Source organism: Pelophylax lessonae, assembly GCF_965119305.1.
Source record: "Pelophylax lessonae genome assembly, chromosome: 8".
NCBI lineage: Eukaryota > Metazoa > Chordata > Amphibia > Anura > Ranidae > Pelophylax > Pelophylax lessonae.
Window position 1 is genome coordinate 61,967,201 of NC_138775.1, and position 17,240 is coordinate 61,984,440.

At 42.1% G+C, this 17,240-nt stretch overlaps 1 protein-coding gene across 1 annotated transcript in view; it reads left to right on the plus strand.

Annotated features, from left to right (window-relative positions):
- The window catches only part of ARF4 (ARF GTPase 4), a 38,840-nt gene extending 23,503 nt beyond the window's left edge, over positions 1-15,337 (plus strand). Inside the window, exons 2-6 of the mRNA XM_082266154.1 lie at positions 5,446-5,526; positions 8,204-8,313; positions 9,168-9,239; positions 11,908-12,033; positions 15,171-15,337. Of these exons, the coding sequence (XP_082122280.1) occupies positions 5,446-5,526; positions 8,204-8,313; positions 9,168-9,239; positions 11,908-12,033; positions 15,171-15,257 (476 nt within the window). The 3' untranslated portion in view covers positions 15,258-15,337. The remainder of the gene's footprint in view (positions 1-5,445; positions 5,527-8,203; positions 8,314-9,167; positions 9,240-11,907; positions 12,034-15,170) is intronic.
- Positions 15,338-17,240: the final 1,903 nt, after the last annotated feature.

Here is a 17,240-nt window from a genome sequence, read left to right on the forward strand (position 1 = left end):
TAGATTCAGGCATCAACATGTCCAGGTCCTAATGAGACCGCTTAGTTTTCTTACGGTTATACTCAAGTGCTTAATGGTATTGCCATGTAGCCGCACCTTTTTTCAGTCCTGTATATGGTTTTTATCACCAAATTTGTTTATTACCCATACTAGTTTGTTGTGACTAGTGGTGTTTCGAAGGAGCTTCCTCGTAGCAACCCAAACGTTGTGCGCTCATGTGTAGGCAGCACAGAGGCTAGAGGATATGACTTGGATATTTCATGCTGTCACCAATTGCAAGTTGTGTTATAACTTTGTAAATATATGGGCAATAAGCTTTATTGAAAAACGCACAACAAAAATTGCTGTATATAAACCTTTCTGCTGGCCCGCTTTTTGTGTTAAAATGAGACCAGCAGGCAGTCATTCCATACATGAGCGCACGTGTGCATTATAACGTGCTAGGATTACAGTGGTAATAATCCTGACCTTCAGGGATTGCGCACATCTCCAGAATGGAAGTTAGTGTAGGCTTTGCCCCAGGAATTTATGAAAGGTACGTTAAACATTTTATGTTAAATAATTGCACTTTAATGGTGGGGCATTGTCAAAATTGGAAGAGACCGAATCCGGAGCAGCTGTGTATGGCAACAGCTTCTGTATTCTTGTTCAGTTAAACGTTGAAAAGGAAACCTAGAAACGAATTGGTTACCATGCACATCTGCATCGGATTCCGTCTGCTCCATTGCTGATCATTTCCACTCAGTGCGTTTATTGAAGATGCTAATAAATGTACTGTAAAAGAGAAGTAACTTTTTATGAAGGTGGTAGTTATTATAATTTTACCATGAATATGTTGAATTCCACCCAAAAGTGAAACTTCAGCTTTAAGTGCTCCTGACCCTCTGACATGCCACATTTGGCATGTTGTGTTTTTTTTTTTTTGGGGTGGTGGGGGTGCCTAGATTTGACAGGTACCCGCTTCCATTTGTGCTCGGGCCACCTATGTGCCTTGAGTGGAAGTTCTCCTCTCCCCCTCCCTCCAATCTTCTGGGACACGTCACAGGTCCCTGAAGATTGCCCGGCCACTAAGGAAGCACAGCGCGACTTGTGCATGCGCAGTGCGCACCCGGTTGTGAATCCGCAAGCTGTCACAGCCGGATTCCCCACACTTGTGGTGATGGCGCTGTGGGGAGAAGAGGGAGAGAGAACTGAGGCTCCCACCGGCCGCATCGCTGGATCCTGGGTCGTGTGTGTTAGTCTTAAACTTTTTGTAGCTGCTGACTTTTAATAAACAACAAAAACTGGTTGAACTTTGCTTTTAGGACAGAATTAACCACTTGGGGACCAAGTCTATTTCTGACACTTGTTTTTTACAAGTTAAAAATCAGTATTTTGCTAGAAAATTAATTGGAACCCCCAAGCATTTTAGGTTTTTTTTTAGCAAAGACTCTGGAGAATCAAATAGTTGTCGTTGCACTTTTTTATGTCATACGATATTTGTGCAGCAGTTTTTCAAATGCAATTTTTTAGAAAAAAATACACTTTACTGAATTAAAAAAAAAAAACGAAACTGTAAAGTTAGCCCAGTTTGTTTTTTTTTTTTTTTTTTTGGGAAAGATGTCACGCCGAGTAAATAGATAGCAAACATGTTTAATATTTCGCACACTCGTGGAATGGCGACAAGCTACGGTACTTAAAAAAAATCTCCATGGGCGATGGTTTAAAAATGTATCGTTTACCAGTTGAGTTACACAAGAGGTCTTTTTGAAGAATTATTACTCTGACGATTGCGGTGATGCCTCACTTGTGATTTGAACACAGTTTTTTACATTTGCGGGCGCGACTTACGTATGCCTTTTTTTCTTTGCGTGAACTTTCTTTAAAATCGGCACCATTGGCAGCTGAGTAAACCGGAAGTGGTGTACCTTCCTGGTTACTTCATGGGAGACCCGATGAAGCTGAATCTGGTTTCGTTCAGGACCTCTGACCTGCCAGCGGACGTGCCGGTGGGGGGGCGTCCCCTTCCGCTCCCTGTGATGACGATGTGGCTCCTCCCTGTGATGACGATGTGGCTGCTGAGCCACATCGGTTATCACCAGAAAGCCGACCGCTGGCTCTAAAAAGCAGTACAGGGATGATTCCTCTAGCTGCAGGCATCACCCTGGTAGAACCACTTCACTGATGTACAGGGTAAGTCTGTTTGCGGGAAGTGGTTAATGCAAACTAATACAAATCTCCCATAGTATATGGTGACTTTTTTTTCATCATTTCTTTGCATTCGGAAGTGATTGTAAAGCCTCGTTTTCAAAAAACAAACCGGTTATACTTGCCTCCTCTGTGCAGTTGGTTTTGCACAGGGCAGGCCGAATCCTCCTATTGGGTCCCTCCTTGCTGCTCCTGGCCCCTCCTTCCTGTCAAGTGCCCCAACAGCAAGCAACTTGCTATGGGGGCAGCCGAGCTGCAGCTCCGTGTGTCCATTCAGATACGCAGCTGCTGTTTGGCCCCGCCCCCTCTCCTGATTGGCTTACTGACTTTGACAGCCATGGGCGCCAGTGGCATGGCGGCTTTGTCTTGGCCAATAAGGAGGGAGAGTCCTGGATGGCTGAGGGACTCGTGGACATCGCTAGACAGAGGGCACAAGTAAGTATTGGTGCTGGGTGGGTTGCTACACCCAGACGGTTTATCTTAATGCATAGAGTGCATGAAGATAAAAAAAAAACACTTCTGACTTTTCAACTCCTTTATAAATTATAGGTAATTGATTTAAGCAGTGGTGAGATACTAAAGGTTGCTGATATTTACTTTTATGATTGAGGATGTCTTTGTAATCCAGCCAGGTAGCCAAGTGCCCTTGATCCATAATTTTGTTTGCATCTCTCTTGACCTTTTCATGTCATACTTTGTGCTAAGCTGCTGTATGTAAATGATAGACAGCCATAGTTTAAAATTTCACATTTTTAGCAGAGACCAGACAAATCTCAACCCATCTATGGCCATTCCCACTCAACAGAAGTTAAATGGAAATGCTAGAGAACTTTTATTCAATCTGTGTATTCTGATAGCAAAGAATCCCTGCTGTCAGAATACAATGTCCCATCAGGCAGGCTCCTCCAACCTTTTTGCTTGTGTGGCTTGGGCAATTTTCTGTGAATTTTTATCTTTAATTTTTTCTTAGCCCCCTGGCTAGTTTGGAAATGACCACATTGTATGTGGACAGCCTTAGTATGTTATTGCTCAGACAACTCCTGTGCACTGTAACAAAAAATAAGTTTGTATTTTTGTATTGTCAATTTTGGCTGCATGTTGCAGAGGCATGCGTTATTACTCCAGCTGATTGTAGCTCAGGGCGCAGAAGATTTGTCACCACGTCATGTCATTTCTATCACCTTTTTAGTATTGGGATTTAACATTGCTTTTGGGCAACCTTTTTCAGTTGGGCTGCCAGTGCATCAGTTGGCACCTACAGTACTTGTGAATTGGGGTTCTGTTTGGAATGAATGGCAGCACACAGTGGTATGCATTGCTTTAAATCTCAGTGTATATAATAGGTGTGTACCAACAAAACCTGCAAGATTTCTTCTTTGTAAATGGGTGTGCTCACATTTCAGCTCCATGCAATACATGCACACTAGCATTTTTTACTAGCACCTTTTTTTTTGCTCAAAAAAAGCTAGGAAAAAACACTGGATGAAAAATAGCGAGAGTTTTTGTGCCAGCTTGTAGTTGCGTTTAGGAGAGGTCAGCCTTTTTTTTTTTTTTTTTTTTCCTCCCCCTTCTCCTAGAAGATGCAGCTCAAAAACGAATAGACTAAAGTAGTGTGTATGGACACATGGGATAACACTTTTTAGCTTAGAGCAGAAAAAAATGCTAATAGCGTCTAGGAGCTTAATAAAAGGCTAATGTGCATAGAGCCTCAAAGTTCCTTCAGGTCTCATACATCCTGGTGTAATGAAAGAAGAGATCCTAGCCAGTGTTGATTTCAGTCTCCAGTATGTCAGTTGGACACATTTTAAATTAAATATTGTTGACTGTAAACTAGCTACTATAGAGTAACTGGCCCAACCGGTTCTGGGAACGCTGACATGTAACTTATTTTACACACCTCTGATACTTTTCTAAGATTCCCTTTTATTCACCTTCAAATCAGTACATGCAGTGCAAGTACGTAGAAAAGGTTATGAATGTAATCACATTTTTTTTTTTTTTTTTTGTGCATTGCTGTAAAAAGAAAATAAAGCTAATCTATTTTAATACGTTTTCTCTTTGTTATAGATTCTTCTTTTAAAGTGCTATTAAAAAAAAAAATAGATGGGGATATATAATCTCCATCCGTGCAGAGAAAGCACTGAATTCATCAGTCCTGCAGACTGGGCTACTGAAGTCTGCTTCTTTGGTGGTCTAAGCTTGCAGAAAGATTTTATTTTTTTATGTAAATTTAGGTGTATTATACACTTGCTCCTTTGTTCATTGTGGTCCCCTCAGACCACCACACCACTACTGTCCTTCAGTGACATAATGCTGTGGAGGAAAGAGCACAATGGAAGTGCCATTGGACACTCCCAGAAGTGTCAAATGCTGAATATTATTCTGCAGAACTTTGATCTTCAATGAAGCTGATTTTTTTTTTTTTTTGAGGGATGGCATAAGGAGGAACTTCAGTTTTGTGTGTGTGTGTATATGTGTGTGTATATATATATATATATATATATATATATATATATATATATATATATATATATATATATATATATATATATATATATATATATATATATATATATATATATATATATATATATATATATATATATATATTAAACTACAGATACTGACTTGATCGCTGTCTTCACTGGCGCTGATCCTTCACCAGGATTCAGATCCCTGGCACTGCGATCTTAGCTGTGGGAGCCAGTTGCAACTTCCTGTTTCACAGTGGGCTTCCCACTTTATGCGAGAGTTTGTGTTGTGCTTTCACATTGGTCCCACAGTCCCCTGGGACCTGTGGTGTGTCCCAGGAGGCTGCGGCGTTGGTTCAGGTTAGCATAATTCTCGCCTAGGCAAAAATTGATTGTTTTGGGGAAAGTAAGAACGTCCAAGTGGAGCAGAATGTTGCTGTAATCTCCTGTATTAGGAGCCCATGGCACACAGTAATTGTATGATGTGATCTCTGTCTGCAAGACTTTCTGTTAAGATTTTTGCTGTGGTACCTATGAACGTTTTGTTAAAAGGTACTTTACCCCCTGGAGTTTGCGGAATATGGAAGAAAGCAAAATATATGGTGTTTGCACATAGGGTTGGCTATCGCTTTATTACATCAGAATTGAATTGGCCCCGGTAATGACTCCTCCAGTTTCTTCAGGATAAAATCTAATTAAAACATAGCTGTTGCTTTAGGTTAAAACTGCAATGTTTGATTGTTGTGTCCCAAGGACGATACCTAATGGCAATTTCTTCTCTTTACAGTCGGTCTTGATGCTGCTGGAAAAACAACTATTTTGTATAAGCTGAAGCTTGGAGAAATTGTCACAACCATCCCAACGATTGGTGAGTACATTTTACTGACTGCTTTCTATGGATAACAGCTTTTATGTAGCAGATCAAAGCCATATTGGGTTCATTGCTACTTGTTGCTCAGTGACCTCACAACATGTAGGATTAGTAGTTATCACATTCAACAGGACTTGTTCTGTTCTGTAATGAGGATGTTTTGAGCATCTCTAAACTGCTTCAGCTGAGTTTCGGGCACATACCCAAGTATCTATATTCTTATGTTACTTGGTCACTGTAACCCAGTCTCTATAGCAATGGCTGTGTAATTTATAAGATCTAAGTAGCCTCAAATTCAGCAACTGATATCTGCAGAGGGACCGCCAGTAATGTTATGTCAAGGCTACAGAAGACTCCTATTGACTTCTGTAACGCAGTCTCTGGCCATTTCCTCTAGAAGTGATAGGAGACAGAAGCCATATTGTGCATGAAAGTCAGACTAGGGACATGGTGGTGCTAGTGCATAGTTGGTAAAAACCCCCTTTACAAATTAGTTCTCCAACTAATGACTGCTGGGATCTGCGGGCTGCACTGCAAACACCAAATGGCTGGAAGCTGCTCTTCAGGCTCTATAAAATGTGTATAGGTATAATCAAGGCTTGACAAACTTGCTTGAAATCTAGGAGCCAGTTTTTTCCACGCACGCCGAATGGCCAGCTTCTGTCGGACCAGCTGCCATGCACACGGCCGAATGGTGGACAGTTTTTAATGAACCGGCTAATGTTGCCCAGCATTCGACAAGTGTGTACTTGGCTTGATGGTGTGATGGGCAGTGGCTTGCTAGGGAAGGACAGTAAGTTGGAGGCGATTGGAGCTTGAGTGATCCAGTAACTCATGCCACCTTAGGCCCCTTTAACACATGCATCTCTGCTTCGTGGAACCCACTTGATCAGGGATTTCTCAGCTTATCCCTGCTGAGCAGGTTGATGACAGGTCTTGTCCTCTCTGCTATGCAGAGCGAACATGGACTGCTCTCCTCTGCGGTTGTCAGCGGACATACACCACTCCATTGAGGAGACTGGAGGGTCCGATCAGGTCCTCCTGAAAAACTGACAGGCGGACCTGATCAGACAACCTGGGTAAAAGGGGCCTTCGGCTGTGTGGCATGACAGGGAGAGAATAAAAAATGAATTTTAATGGAAAAAAATTTAAATAGAAAAAAAAAAAAAAAAACAGTTTCCATCTTTGTGGGGTTTTAAATGGAACTGAGGCTGTTCTGACCAGCTCCCAGATCAGCATCTTCAACCTCTTGAGCAATGAGAACAGGCAGGGGAAACCCTCAGCGCTGCCAGTGACTGCTTGTTGCTGCCCCAGCCACCACAAGAGGGCGCCAGTTCCCTAATGTAAGCATCTCCCTACAGCAGGCCGCAAAGCCGCGGCATCTTCGTCCGCACACCCATGGACTGGGGCTGCATTGGGACAACAGACATCCCAACCTGCAAAAACCCATTTCAGAGAGGTGGAACTTCACACCCCCACCAATTTAACACAACTGGAGGATGATCAAATGAAATCCAATCAGTATACAGAGGTTTACTACTACTGAGAGATATTAAAGGAACACACTAACCACCAAGACCACTTCAGTGATTTGAAGTGGTGATGGTGTTAGGAGTCAGAAACACTGCACATAGGATATTTACAATTGTGTGCCGGGGGCTAGTAGCACCCCAAGCACATGTGATGTACTGCTGGGGGGGGGGGGGGAGTGTGTGTGGAGCGGCACTGGAGGAAGCATGCAGAGCCGATGCTTCCTGTATCACTTGGTCTCCTCACAGGCGGAGTGCATTTGATATCACTCACTGTGACAGGATAGAGCCGGAACTGTACAGAAAGCATCGCCTCCGTTCTGATTGCTGACACACAGCCGGGGTATCGTGCAGTACATGCGGTTGTCAGCGCCGCAGCCCGCATGTGGGACCCTCCTGCACCTTGCGTGCGGGAGTCTTGGGATGTCTGGGACAAAACGCCTGACGCAGTGTAGCCCAGGTGCCAGACTGCTAATTCTATTCGCCAATGCGACCTGGGGTTTGTCGAGCCCTGGATGGAATAGGATTGTCCAACAACATAATGGAAGTTGAAAAAGCTGTTAAACCACCCTGTTCACAGGTGCTCTCTACATGTCTTCCTTAAGCATATTCTAATGGTCTAAATAAAATCTCACAAAACACAATGAATACCTGTGAATCACTGACACCACATTTAAAGGTTACGTTCACCTTTTTGAAGCATGTAACATGTTCCAGCTCCTTCTGCCAGTTCCCCCTTTAAAAAAAAAAAAAAAAAAAATGTTTTAAATGTATTTAATTTTTCTGCAGAAATGTGCATTTTTTCTGGAAAGGTGAACTTATCCTTCAAAACATAAGACCTCTATAGTGTACCAATAAACAATGTAAAGCATGTTGTATGTGTATATGTATGTCTTTCTGGAAACTTGCTTACCTGTTATGAAAAGAATTTTGTTCCTTTTTTTTTTTTTTTTTTTTTTTTTTTTTTTTTTAATGGGGGACAATTAAGAGCAGCTGTTCATGGCAACCAGTCAGCTTTTACCTTTCGCTTGTTCAGTTAAGTGTTGAAATTGAAAGATGCTGCTCTAGTTTTGGTATATTCCCTTCAACATGTTTTGTAGGCCTGACTTTCTAATATACACTTTTAAATCTTTTTCTCTTTTTAGGTTTCAATGTGGAAACTGTAGAATACAAAAATATCTGTTTCACCGTCTGGGATGTTGGTGGCCAGGATAAAATCCGACCCCTCTGGAGGCATTACTTCCAGAATACACAGGTATCTTTTTTTTCAAAGCTACAAAACAGATGTAGATGTTTATCTAACCCATCTTCTGTAAATGCCGTGCAGCTCTCCATTTACCTAAAGATACGCTTGACAGGTACAAACTGGTACAGCGAAGTCAAACTAGACTTTCTTAAACCATCTAATCCACCACCCCCGCCCACCACCATCATTTTCTGCATTGAGGCATCGCATTAAATAAGATTACTGCATCCGGGGGATAATGTAGTATATGTGCAGGCCAAAATATGAATAGAACTGGGCTATACCGTAAAAGATTAATTGTAGACGAAGCCTTGTGCAAGTAAACCTTTACCAATCTGCAAATTGTACATAAGGCGTATGTATGTGTGTGTGTGTGTGTGTGTGTGTGTGTGTGTGTATGTATATATATATATATATATATATATATATATATATATATATATATATAGTGTGTGTGTGTGTGTGTGTGTGTGTGTGTGTGTGTATATATATATATATATATATATATATATATATATATATATATTCGCCATTAATAACAAATTGGGCGTTTGCACAACATGTAAAGAGAGCCACAAGAAAGGGTTATCTTCAGTCAACCTGTTTGACATGCTCACCCTAAAATGATTACTTAATTTTGCCAGGTAAAAGTAGATAGGACTTTCCAGAAATTTGAAAGATACCTGTATCCCAATCCCATTGTCATGACTTATTCAGCCCACATAAAATCTGCTTATGACAAGCGGCGCTTGCTGCGATTACATTCTGTGCTTCCAGCATTATGTGGGCCACTTGGTATTATTGGAATGTTGGGCAATATCCTCTTAGGATTACAGCTTATCAGAAATGTGTTTTCTTTCTAGGGCCTCATTTTTGTTGTAGATAGTAACGACAGAGAGCGAATCCAGGAGGCAGCAGAAGAGTTACAGAAAATGGTAAGCTATATCTTTGAAGCAGTGTGTGTTTTCTGTGTTCTATAGTAAAATAACATCCTCTATTGAGACCCGAAACTACTAAAATAAAGTGTGCTCAGCCACTTGCAACATAATTATCTGTCAGTGGAAAAGATATTGAAATGAAGTTTCATTTTTCTATTGTGCTTAGCTGGAAGAGTTTTTTTTTTTTTTTTGTAACCGATTCTGGCTCGTTTTTTATGAATTGAAGTTATACTGAATACCAATCGCCCATGTCGGTATTGTCTGTAAATACCTGAACCTGGTACTTGGATATAGTAGCATGTATGGCACTCTCCTTTCCTTCTCTCAATTGCCTAATGGCTTTTTCACATGGGCAGCTAATGGATGGAAAAAGCAGGTACACGAAATGCAGTTTTACAAAAAAAGCAGCATGCACCTGTTCAGATCTGTACACAAAAATTAAACTTCATTTTGCAAAGTGGTAATATAGACAATTTATTTATTTTTTGTTTTAAAATACCTACAAGTAAGCCTATAATAGTGACTTGTAGGTATAGGAAGTATCTCCTAAACGTGCACCGTTAAGGAAATTATTTTAGCAGCACCAGTGATGTCACTGATGCATGTACACTGAGTGCCATCCTTAGAGAGCCTTGCCGTGGCTATGACTCCCGTTAAGGTGATACCCCGGCTTGGCCAGTCAAATGGCCACAGCCCCCAAACCCGCAAGGAAGACAGGGTGAAAAAGAAAGCCCTGTCAGCAGTGATGGCATGTTGCTTGGAGGGCTTTATCAGGTAAGTTTTTCATGTTTGCAGGGGGGGAATTTTTAGTTTTTGCAGTTTACTACCTCTTTAAATTTGTGGGACTGCCATGTAAACACGGTTGTTTACATTGGTTCAGCCTTTTTAGGCTCCGTTCACATGTGGGCGATTTTGGAGCTTTTTTCTGCTCACTAATCAGCTCTCAAAACGCCCAACAAGACAAATCCCATTCATTGCAATGACCCCTGTTCACATCTGAGCGTTTTGATGCCCTAAGGAAAACGCCCAACGCTCAAAAAAGTACTTGAGCTTCTTTTTGGGCAGATCACAGGCGTTTTGTCCCATAGACCTCAATGTAAAGTGATATTTGGCGTTTCACAGGCGTTTTACAAGCGTTTAGTTGCTCCTGATCAGCTCAAACAGCACAGGTCTCCACCCAGGTCTCCTCCCCCTTGGCATGCCTCTGCTGTGAGCATTTTCCTGAAACATGGAGAACAGCAGTTAGGCAGTTTAGGTGACCAGACCCTGCCATACCAAGGTGACCGTAACGAAGTTTAGGTGAACTGACTCTGCTGTGCCAGGCTGACCAAACTCTTCCATGCCAAGGTGACCGTAACGAAGTTTAGGTGAACTGACTCTGCTGTGCCAGGCTGACCAAACTCTTCCATGCCAAGGTGACCGTAACGAAGTTTAGGTGAACTGACTCTGCTGTGCCAGGCTGACCAAACTCTTCCATGCCAAGGTGACCGTAACGAAGTTTAGGTGAACTGACTCTGCTGTGCCAGGCTGACCAAACTCTTCCATGCCAAGGTGACCGTAACGAAGTTTAGGTGAACTGACTCTGCTGTGCCAAGGTGACCAAACTCTTCCATGCCAAGGTGACCGTAACGAAGTTTAGGGTAAATTGACTCTGCTGAGCCAAGGTGACCAAACTCTTCCATGCCAAGGTGACCGTAACGAAGTTTAGGGTAAATTGACTCTGCTGTGCCAAGGTGACCGTAATGTAGATATATATATATATATGGAATCAAAAAACACCCTTTTGAAGCCCTAAAACCCAATAAATGCCCCTAAAAAGTGCCTAGGGTTCTGGATCATGCCCCAGGGACTATGAATCAGGCAAAAAAAAGTTCTTAAAAATTGTCGTTTTTGATAGAGAGCCAATTATTGAAAAAAATAAAAAAACATTTCTTTGGATTTAGTTTTAATTTTAGTGTCTGGGGGGTCTAAAAAGTGTACCTGTGAAGTTTCAGCTCTGTAGCATGTCCAGAACCATAAAAAAAAAATCATGCAGAAGAGGAGGTCCCTGGGAGGTCCAATGCAGAGGAGGAGGTCCCTGGGAGGTTCCTTTGCAAATGTTGTAAAAAAAACACTGCTTTTCCATTGGTCACCAAAAACACCTGTTAAAAACGCCCAAAAAAATGCCTATAAAAACGCCTGTAAAACGCCTGAAAAACGCCAACGCCTACATGTGAACGGAGCCTTAGGGTCAAAACAGGTGGTGAGGAAGCAATATTTTGCCACATTGCCTGTCTAGTCCTCTGAAAAGTGATCCAGCAATCTTAGGGCCTACATTTGTGAGAACAAGACCTAAAGGTACCCACAGAAGCAAAATTGCCAGACCAATTTGTTTATGGCTGGTGCCAGACACTTGGCAGCGTTTTTTGTGTTTTTTTTCTCTTTCAATCAATCTTTACTTTGAGATTAGACTGGCACCCGGGTTGTCTTGCTTACCTTCCAAACGCATTGACTTGAGTATTCCACAGGTGTGTCTAAAAGAAAATATTTTCCCCTTATTCTCACAATGCCAAGAAAACTTTTATTCTTTCTGACTATTCCAAATACTGAATCTAATGAAACAGGTTCTATAAATATGCAGTTTAAAGTTCTTGATAATAACCCCGTTACTTTTGGTTCATTTTAGCTTCAGGAAGATGAGCTGAGAGATGCAGTATTGTTGGTATTTGCAAACAAACAAGATTTGCCCAACGCCATGGCCATCAGTGAGATGACTGACAAGCTGACACTTCAGACCCTCCGCAACAGGACTGTGAGTATTGCTCCCCCACGCATGTTCCTTCCTCATTCATAAAATGTACTTGTATTTAAAGCGCTGTATATTCTGCTCAGAGAAGCAACTTGCTAAATGTTCATTTGGAGTGGGTGTTGCAGGCAGGTTACATGCCCAACTCAACAGAGAATGCTGCAAACGACCACCCTTTGTAGTCAGGAGGGATTTTGTGTCATACGGACTTCATATGCAGCTTTTTCATACTATATACAGTTATCGGGTATACAGGGAGGAGGCTAAATAGAACAATTTAAATGTTTGCCTTTTCCAACACTCTGAGGACAGACGCTGACAAGTCAAAGGCAGGTGACTGCTTGGTTAAAGGATACGTTCACCTTCTATAACATGATGCACCTGTATTCAGCGTCTAACATGTTACTGATGCAGCAGCCCCGCTAACCTCTCCAATCCTAGTCACAACCCAGTCCCTGTTGTGACAACTGCCTGGGGATCTTCTCTCTGTACCTGCCGTCACAATTTATAATAACTCTGCTTTGCAGGGCTATGCCCACCCAGCTGCATTATTCATTCAGGCTTCTGTGAATGTGGAAACTATTACCGACCAGCCATTTTGGCCCACAGCTTGTAGTGTTCAATGAGCTACCAGGGTGCTGGTGAGTACTCTAGGTAATTCATTGATTCTTCCTGTCATTTAGTAACCGCCTGACCGTTCATGGTTTGGGCAGACCTCTACCCAGGGGTCTCTAAACTATGGCCCTCCAGTTGTTCAGGAACTATAATTCCCATCATGCCTAGTTATGTCTGAATGTCAGTTTTACAATGCCTCAAGGGACATGTTCAGCAACAGCTGGAGGGCCGTAGCATGGAGATCTCAGAGCTACACTGACAGTCTGCAGGAGCCTGAGATTGCACCTGTGATCTGCTAATCTCGGGTGCCTAAAAATGCACCTTTTTTTAACCTGCAAAAAGATGTGCATTTTTTTTTTTCTTAAAGGTCAACTTTTCCTTTAAGGTAATACAAGCTCTACTGGTGGCTACTATTCTCCTATGGTAACAGGTTCTGACAGCAGCTCCCAAACTTGGTCAACCTCTTAATAAAACATCCAACCTTGCTAAGGCTGTTTTCAGGAGAGGGCATGTGCAAGGGCAATGCTGCTGGTAAGGTACATTGGTAGGATATCTCACCTGTGCAGATAGATACCTAACCATGGTGTCTCTGCAAAAGCACTCTTTTGAACACAGCCTGAAACCCTCTGGGTGCATGCTCTTCCTATCTTTTAGGCTCTTTCAATATTAGAGTGATAACATCTGTTTAAATCCATTTAAAAATGATAAAGGCATATTTTTTACCTGCTAAGAGGTGTATTTTTTTTTTTTTTAAAGGTGAACTTATACTTTTATGTTTGGGTAAAGATGTTGACTGGAAGCTTTTGGTTTGATTCTGGAATAAAAAAGGATGGCGCTCTCCCACCTTAAGGCCCCTTTCACACTAGAGTGCTTTTCTTGTGCTTTTCCAGGGCAACTAAGACACATGAAAAACGATTCCTTTTTACATCCATTGTAATTGTTCACAGTGCAGGTGTACTGTGCTTTGAAAAGTCCTGCATGCCTCATCTTTTGGTGCAGTTTTTCATAAGTGCCCTAAAGACACTTTAAGTCAATGGGAATGCATAAGTGCATCAGTGTGAAAGAACCCTTAGGGCTCATCCACACTGCAGCTCAAAGAAGCAGTTCTTACAGGCTTTTGAGCTTTTTTTTTTTTTTTCTGCTTGGAAATGAAAGCCCCCCCCCCCCCCCCCCAAAACCAAACTCTTGTTTTTGAGAGGAGCTTTCGAGCAATAAAGATACCTAAGTGCCCAAAAACGCTCAAAAGAGCATGAAAAAGCTCAAACGCAAGCAAAAAAGGAAATTAGCTGAGGGGAGGGTTTGCAAAAAATGCTCAAATCGAAGCTAAATAACGTGCAAAAAAAGCACAAGCTCTGCAAGCTGAAATAAAAGCTCAAATGCCTGTAAAATAATCTTCTTTTTTTTTTTTTTTTTTTTTTTTTTTTTTAGCTGCAGTGTGCATGAGCCCTTAAAAGTTGTAAAGTCAGGAAGGTTTTTTTTTAGCTTGATGTATTCTATGCATTAAGATAAAAAGCCTTCTGTGTGTAGCAGCCCCAATACTTACCTGTGCCTCCTCTGTCCAGCGATGTCCACGAGTCCCTTGGCTGTCAAAGGACACTCCCTCCTGATTGGCTGAGATGCAGCCATTGCTCAATTGGCTCCCATGGCTGCTGTCAGTGAGCCCATAAGGAGAGAAGGGGCGGGGCCTAACAGTAGTTCCATGTCTGAATGGGCACATGGAGCTGCAGGTTGGCTCTGGTGCCCCCATAGCAAGCTGCTTACTGTGGGGGCACTCGATAGGAGGGAACGGCCAGGAACGGAGGGACCTGAGAAGAGGAGTATCCGGCCTGCTCTGTGCAAAACCAACTGCACAGAGGAGGTAAGTAGAACATGTTTTTTTTTTTTTTAAATAACAATCCACATCAAAAGTGCATCAGTGTTAGTCCTAAAGTGAACAGAGGCCTATGGGGGTCTTTTTTTTTTTTTTTTTTTTTTTTTTTGGATAATGATGGCTACAGCGCGATTGTCAAGTCCTTGGAGGGTGTCTGACATTTATCCCAAAAACACATCTGCCCTGCAACTGCATTTGCCAGTTATCGTCATTCCTTTCCTCACGCTGTCACAGCCAGTAACTGGCAAGTGTGAAAGATGTCTACACTAACAATCGGGCCACTTATCCTTGTCCTGATCATCAGTGCAGCCTCATCAGTGCCTGAGAAATCCTTTTTGCTAAATTTTATAACAAACTAAAACTTTTTTTTCCCCAAGATATTTGGTCTTTTTTCCATTTCTGCTGAAAAAAATAAAAATAAACCAAGCGGTGTGTAAATGCCACCAAAAAGGTCTATTTGTGTGAAAACCGTGTACAGTGTTGCATGACCACGCAATTGTCATTCAAAGTGGAACAGCACATCTGAAAATTGGTCTGGGCAGGAAGGGGTTGAAAGTGCCCGGTAGGCAAGTGGTTAAACAAATGTGCTGTGATGCTGCCTGTTTGATATATTTCTTTATTAGGAGGCCTTTATAACAGATTGCCTTTTATTTTCCAGTGGTACGTGCAAGCAACATGTGCAACTCAGGGCACAGGTCTGTATGAAGGACTGGACTGGCTATCTAATGAGCTTTCCAAGCGTTAACGAGGACTTGCCTTCCAACGAGGACACAGTGTATAGGAGTTGTCTAGGCTCGTAACATCCAAACTAGTTCCTAAAATGGTTTAAAGAAATGGAATGGGCAGCAATCTCTAAAGTTTCCAGATTTCTTTTGTTGCCATTTATTTACTGAGTTTTCATGTTGCTTTCAGAGCAATGTGGCTAGACTTAAAGCAGAAAATAATAAATACCCCCTTATGTGAAAGTGGTTTCTGGTTTTACTTCTCTCCCCCCCTCCCAACCCCCACCCCATGCCTGGACATAATTATTGTGATGCTATAGAAATGAATGCTTTTTTGGTAATCTTCTTTTCCCTTGAAACAAACATATAAAATGTAATTTGCAAGTCAGTCGCAGTTCTCCTGTGTCAAGTAGAGCTGTTACTTATTGCACACTTTGCGGACGCTTGCTTAAACCATGTTTTGAAAAAGAGTCCCTGAACTGCTAGTTTGACTCCTGTGTGTCATTCCGAAGACTTTCTGCTGAACTAAAACGTAGCATTCCATAACTATTTATTTCTCATCTACACAAAAAGGAGGTTTTTGTTATTTCTTTTAAATATATAATTTTGCTGATGCCAGCGGGGAACACAAAAACACTATCAAACTACCTACACCAATTCTCATGTCTTGTAACCAAGTCGGAAAGCCAGGCTCCTTTTTCCTCCCCCTTTTGGAATGAGTTTTGGTGGGAGGGGAATATTGACCGTCGCTGGTCTAAGCATGCATGCAATAACTCCTTTGCTGGCAGCATGACTTAGCCATAGGCCACTCCTTGCAGCAAAGGGCCTCCGCTTGTTTTATATATCAGCAGATTGTCTCACTTTAGGATATTTTTTATGTTGCTTTTTCAGCTTTACTGTTTTTGCCCATTGTATCATAGTTCTGCGAATATTTTATTGTTTATTGGTGAACATATCTTCATGATGCAATTTTTTTTTTTTTTTTTTAAATTCCTCGATCTGAACAAATTGTTGTTTTTCTTCATACCCCACTAAGAAATATTCCTAATAAAATAACAAAAAAAGCTCCTTTGTCACTTGTATTTGTTTATTATGACATTACTGTAATTAGATGCAATATGAAGTGATAACTGTTCAAGTAGGTATAGATTGCGCTCAGATGGTCAGGCATGTGTGGCCTATCGTTTGGTATCAACCTGCTTGAAGGGTACACTACATAATCGTGCTGAACATCAAGCTGAAGCGCCATGTTTATGCATTTTTCCTCTGCTAATGTGCACTCCACCTGTGAGCCATGTGCATATGACTGTCGTTTATCACTGATTTTGTAACCTGTTGTGGGCGGAGCCAGTAGGTGGGGCTTAACCTTGATGTCTGCATTGCAGAAGTTCCTGCCCCCCCTCTCCCATCCACATTGTGTTCATAAGGGTTTAAAGAGACCGCAGATACTGCTATACACTGTCATGCATCATCAGTGGTACCTGCAATAGTTTAGTGCATTATCGTTGCTTATTACAGCTGAGGTTGGAGGTGAGCCAGCCATGTGACTTTGACGGGTCTTGTTCCTGGGCTTCCCCTTCTCCTCCACCACCCCCCCACTGTTTGTGTTCAGATGGTGTTGAGCGTGCAACCAGGTGAGGAGTACAAAGACAAGTGTGTCTTCCCTACAGTCAAGCATGGTGGTGGGAGTGTCAGTCTGGGGCTGCTTGAGTGCTGCCGGAACTGGGGAGCTACAGTTCATTGAGGGAACCATGAATGCCAACATGTACTGTGACATACTGAACCAGAGCATGATGCCATACCTTCGGAGACTGGGCCGCAGGGCAGTATTCCAACATATTGACCCCAAACACACTCAAGATGACCACTGTCTTGCTAAAGAAGCTGAGGGTAAAGGTGATGGACTGGCCAAGCATATCTCCATCCTAAACCCTATTGAGCATCTGTAGGGCATCTTCAAACGTAAGGTGGAGTGCAAGGTCTCGAACACCCACCAGCTCCACCAG